Raw genomic sequence first — 5,631 nt, 5'->3', positions numbered from 1 at the left:
ACACCTGCCATTGAAATAAGGTTTGATAGATAATCCTTCTGTTATTCTGAGAATGAATTATTATAAAATGAATACATGCAAAGCCTAGAGACAAATATTAATACTTTTGACTTAGCTGCACCATTGTTCTAGTGAAAAGAATAGCCACCCTCCCAGAAAGAAGTGATTCCCAGGCATTCAGCATTTAGATAGCAAGCTATTTTAGTCTATCTCCCTCATGGGCTGATCACTGGCTATGCTCTGATCCCTTTGTCCATCAGAGAGACAGAACATTTTCGGGCTAATGCAACTGGACCCTCACTAATGACAGAAAATAGCCCTGTTGGTTAGATGACAGCAGCTGAGAACAATACTTAATGTTGACATCACTTGCTATGCGGATCTATTTTGGGTTTCTTCCTTTTATAGTGTGGTGGCTGAAATTGTTGTCTAGCCCCCTAGACAAAGCACATATAAAAGCCTTGAAGGAGGAGTTCCGGGATCACTTTCTATCTGCTCAGGCTCTTGTTCATTTCTCAGCAAGCGTCAGCTCGCCACTGAATTGCCTTGCAACATGCCACCAAAGAAGATTGAACCAAAGAAACCTGAACCCAAAAAGCCAGAGCCTAAGAAAGATGCAGCTCCAGCTGCTAAGCCAGCGCCACCTCCAGAGCCACAGCCTGAGCCACCCAAGGAGCCTGAGTTTGACCCCAAAAGCGTCACTCTTGAGTTCACTGCTGACCAGATTGACGAGTTCAAGGAAGCCTTCACCTTGTTTGACCGCACACCAACTGGAGAAATGAAGATCACATATGCCCAGTGTGGGGATGTCATGCGAGCTCTGGGCCAGAACCCAACTAATGCAGATGTGCTGAAAGTGCTTGGTAAACCACGACCAGAGGACATGAGTACTAAAATGGTGGATTTTGAGACCTTCTTGCCCATGCTGCAGCATATCTCCCGCGCAAAAGATCAGGGCAACTTTGAGGATTTTGTTGAAGGGCTGAGGGTTTTTGACAAGGAAGGCAACGGTACCATCATGGGAGCAGAGCTGCGTCATGTGCTGGCAACACTAGGAGAGAGGATGACAGAAGATGAAGTGGATAGATTGATGGCTGGACAGGAGGATGCAAATGGATGTATCAATTATGCCTCCTTTGTAAAGCACATTCTCTCTGGCTGAAAATGGACATTTTATCAAAAAGACTTAATTTTACAGAATTTCTTTCTATATTTGACCAGTTAAAGGTGATTTTGTCATTAACGCTGTGACATGTTGCATGGTAATTCAGTGAAGTCCCAGTCAAAGAATGAGGACTTACATAAAGGAAAATCAACGAATAAAGGAAATATGATCACAATCTGCCTCATGAATGTAATTTAAATACACCCATCCTTTTAAATTTGATGAGATAACCATGGGAGCTTGAGAATGCCAATGCAAGTGATGATTTAATGTGCATTCAACTTCTCATATCAACTGTGTTAATGTGATTAGTCCAAAGTACTGTGTGAACATACACACATATACAGGATTTATCTACATCTCAAAATAAAACATATTTTGTTCTACTGACAAAAAGTTTTAAAATGAGTATGCTTGTCATTCTGGTTAAGATTCAGTTGCAGTGAACCAAGGCGCGCACACACACATGCATACACACACACACACACACACGCACACACACACACACACACACACACACACACACACACACACACACACACACACACACACACACGTGCACAGAGAGAGAGAGACGAATCCAGTTTCCTCTGAAAATTGCAAGAACCAGGAACTTTCTTCCTCATCACTTTTGCAGTGGCTGATAAATCTTCCGTTTAAATTAGTGAATTAAACCTGCATGGCCGTTCTCAGTGAATCATATATAAGTATGTTTAGCTTGAAATTTTTATTAAAAAAAAAACACTTTGTAGGATTTAGTTGTCTCTAGCATTGAGTTACAGATTCTACCCAACTCCCTTACCGATCCCCTTCCAAGCGTGTAAGTGAACCTGCGCTGGCCTTGTCGGGAGCAAGCGGTTTATCCACCAAAGCGTTTAAGCTCTGGGCACGTTTTATCAAGTTAAATTAAAACTAGTGGCACTATGTTTTAGGAGTGAGACTAGACCCTAAAAAGAGCAGATAAATCAAACAAAGACTGGGACCAATCGGTGTCCATTTCTGACTTTAGTTTAATACAAAGGCTGCTTTGGAAGATTGGTGCAGTTATGTCCTAGATTTGTTATATTAAAAAAAAAGTTTTCAGTAATAATAATGACATAGTAAGTAATTATTTACAAATAATAATTATCAGTATGAACTCACCCGTCGCATCTTAAACACTTTAAGATTATAATAAATAACTTTTGGTTCTCTAATGATTCTAAATCAGAACAGACACAAGTGTTGGGCCACTCCTGTTTCCTTTTTTCTTCATTACCTAGGAACCCCCATCAACATAGCACACAGACCAATGAACATAGAGAAATAGATATGCTCACTACCAAGAGGCATTATTAAAAATTGCATTTTCCATTGCCGTATCTACTCCTTTTTATATACTATGTTCTGACACTTTACAAAGATGAAGGTAGAAAATGTGTTTTTGTTTAAATTAGCAATCCCTCCATGGGTCTTACTTGTGTATTAGTTGGTATGCCTATTGGTAAAAGGAAAATGCTTTTTAAGAAAAAAAAAGAATTGATTGGTGAGTATTTGTTTGTGGCTTTTTTTTTTTTTCATGGATCCCAAATAATTTTTAGGTGCTACAGGTAGCCGCTAATGGTTACATGGGTAGCAACATGGGTATCATTAAAAGCATTGCTACTTTACAAAGCAATACGAAATCTTAAGAAAGCACTATTGAACACCAATTATACATTTATACCACTAGGAACACTAAGTTGGTTAACAGGCAAGCAGATATTGGCTGACTGAGTAGAAATAAAATGCCAGCTGGCTGACAGCTTTAAAGCAACATGTGTGTCCCAGATACATTCTAGTTTGTACCATCTTCTGTCGCTCTCCCTTTTTGTCTTCTTCGTTTCTTCTTGTTGTAAAGCAGCTCTTTGGGGTGGGGGGTTCTAGAGGTGTTTGTGTATCCACCAGCTACCAGATAATGACCAATATTGTTAGCTGCTAAGCGCTTTTGGGTTTGTTTGCTTACCTGCGTATGTATTTCAGCTTTGCCATAAATCAGAAATAACTTAGCGTGGGACAAATCCAGCCTGGTGGCAGGCTGGTGGTACAGTATAGTGAAAGAATCTCAGCAGTGATGGTGTAATTTTTCTATGTCTATTACAAAGAGCAAAAGAGATTTCATAACAAAAAATTAACACAAAATCTAATGTCAAGCTTTCTCAGTGTCTCCTTCTAATTATACATATCCAAAACAAACCAAATAAGAAATATTCTAGAGACACCAGTGACATGCCCAAAGTAACTCAACTGACTTCTTTTGATGCTGACTCTTCTGTTGCTCTGCTCTGAGCCCCTCTCAAATTACAGAGTCTCTCACACTCAAGGATATGGTCTACACAATGTTTAGAGGAAGCTCATTTTCTCCTTTTCTGCCCATGATTCCTGTGTTTGTGGCCATAGAATCAAGATCAACCATTAGACCATGCAAAGTCAAGCTTAGTGGTCACACTCAGCTTTTTCTTAACATCTCCAGACTCTAGTCTGTCTGTTCATCTTGCAATCTACTCTTCCACTACTATTGACAGCCTTGAAATTCTCCACTTGAGGCAGTAACACATCCCCATTCCAAAGTAGGCAATCCACACTTTTTCTGTCTCAGATCTATGGCCCTTGATAAGGAGATTTCCGATCTCCTCCTCAACTGCAAGGTGAAAGCTGCAGAATGTTGCTCATGAAGCTGAAATGATCAAATCAAAAGTGGCAACATGAATCTGACACCACGCTGACCTGTGGTACTAGCCAATTTTCTTTTCTTAGAAACCACAAAAATAAACATCCTGTAATCTTGCAGGCTTTGTTTGTTCTGGCCATTTGAAGTTCATTTAACTTAAATCAATTTAAGGAAGATGGGTAGCAGATAATGAAATGAGAAATACTAAAATGTGAAAATCAGTTGTCTTTCCTTTTAATTACTTGAAATTTCCCCCCAAAATCTATCCTGTAAAGTTATACTTACGAGGATTCCCCTTGAATTAATTTCGATATTGAATTTTGATATTCAGTGTGTGATACACTTTAGAAGCTATTTTTGTTTAACTGTAAAAGAAGTAGAAAGATGCAGCTAAAGAGGCAGAAGTGGCACTTACTCTATGCAGCTGTCAAGCGCATGCAAAGGAGGCTCTAAGTGCACTGGGCATCCAGCTCCATAACTGTATGAGAGCCAGCCAGTAATTTAGACCCATCATGATTAATCAGCAGCTGTTAGCTTTAAAGTCCTTTGTCAAATATGTGAAGCTCTTGGCTAAAAGGATTCACCAGCTTGTGTATTCATGCTTTACTTTAAGGTTTGCTGTAGGGGGCATTCCCTGTGCAAAACGTGGAAGCAACATAGTAAATATTAGTGTTAGAAAGGTGATGCTGCTGTTATAATTTTATAGCCATAATTTTTGCCACCGCTGTAGCTTTGGAGTGCATAATATTAAAATGTCAGACATACAAACTGCTCTCTGCATAGCTTGAGAAGCCCAGGTGGCGGCATAAAACATCAAGTACACACACAAGCACTCAAACTGAAATATCAAGTAGCAATATTTTGTCTCATTTAAAGTGGTAATTTGTGAGATCTTCATACTATACCAAGGGTGGCATGTGGTGTTTGGTGCCAAACAGTTTTGTTTTTCCTTTCTTTTTCTGTTTTATTGTAGCAGTACAGTGTTACATTTAGTTTTGGTTAAAAACATGTAATGACTGGTTTAAATTACTCTCATAAAAAGAGATTTTTACTGAGAAAGAACGAAAGAAAGAAGTTTTCATGTCCTTTTATTGACATGATATTTTATTGATATTCTTTATTCAAGATCCATTTGATACTTTTTTTGAAGACTTTATTTGGAGTTTACCATGTGACAACTTATCATCTGGAACACTTGAACTGGCATTTGAACACTATCTCTCTCTCTCTCTCTCTCTCTCTCTCTCTCTCTCTCTCTCTCTCTCTCTCTCTCCCTACTTAGAGATGGAAGTCAGTACACTCACTGGCCATTACATTAGCTACACCTTGCTAGGTGCCTTAAGAACTGCCTTATAGCTTTCAATGCAGCTCTAGAAACATTCCTCAAAAACGTTGTTCCACATTGACACAAGAGTGTCACACAGTTGCAGCAGATTTCTTGGCTGCACATCTGGACTGAGATCTTGTGACTGAGGATGGCATTTGAGTACAGTGAACTGAAACATATTGTCATGTTAAAGAAAAAAGTTAGATATGATTTGAGATTGAGGTATCACTGTATCAGTCCGCTAGAAGGATCCATGAAAAGATGGTCATATTGTGGTCATAATGAGAAGGACATGGTCAGCAACAACACTCAGGTAGCCTCTGGCATTTAAATGATGCTCAGTCAGTCTTAACCTAAGATGTGCACAGAAAATATCCCCCACACTATCACACTAAGACCATACTAAGCTGTTGCTGGAAGGTAGGATTAATACATGCTTTCATGTGGTTT

At 39.2% G+C, this 5,631-nt stretch overlaps 1 protein-coding gene across 1 annotated transcript; it reads left to right on the top strand.

The window, feature by feature from the left end:
• Positions 1-490: 490 nt before the first annotated feature.
• Positions 491-1,340, top strand: LOC146570927 (myosin light polypeptide 6). Its single transcript, XM_085279741.1, has one exon. The coding sequence runs from the start codon at positions 554-556 to the stop codon at positions 1,160-1,162; it is 609 nt and encodes a 202-aa protein (XP_085135867.1). The 5' UTR covers positions 491-553; the 3' UTR covers positions 1,163-1,340.
• The last annotated feature ends 4,291 nt before the right edge of the window (positions 1,341-5,631 follow it).

This window comes from Mchenga conophoros, linkage group LG7, assembly GCF_057382185.1.
Source record: "Mchenga conophoros isolate Kocher_MC1m ecotype Shallow Benthic linkage group LG7, M_conophoros_male_GT1.1, whole genome shotgun sequence".
In the NCBI taxonomy this organism is placed as follows: domain Eukaryota; kingdom Metazoa; phylum Chordata; class Actinopteri; order Cichliformes; family Cichlidae; genus Mchenga; species Mchenga conophoros.
This window is presented reverse-complemented; position numbering and strand designations above follow the sequence as displayed.

Coding starts and splice junctions, on each gene's coding strand:
- LOC146570927 (XM_085279741.1), top strand. CDS start 554: ATGCCACCAAAGAAGATTGAACCAAAGAAACCTGAACCCAAAAAGCCA.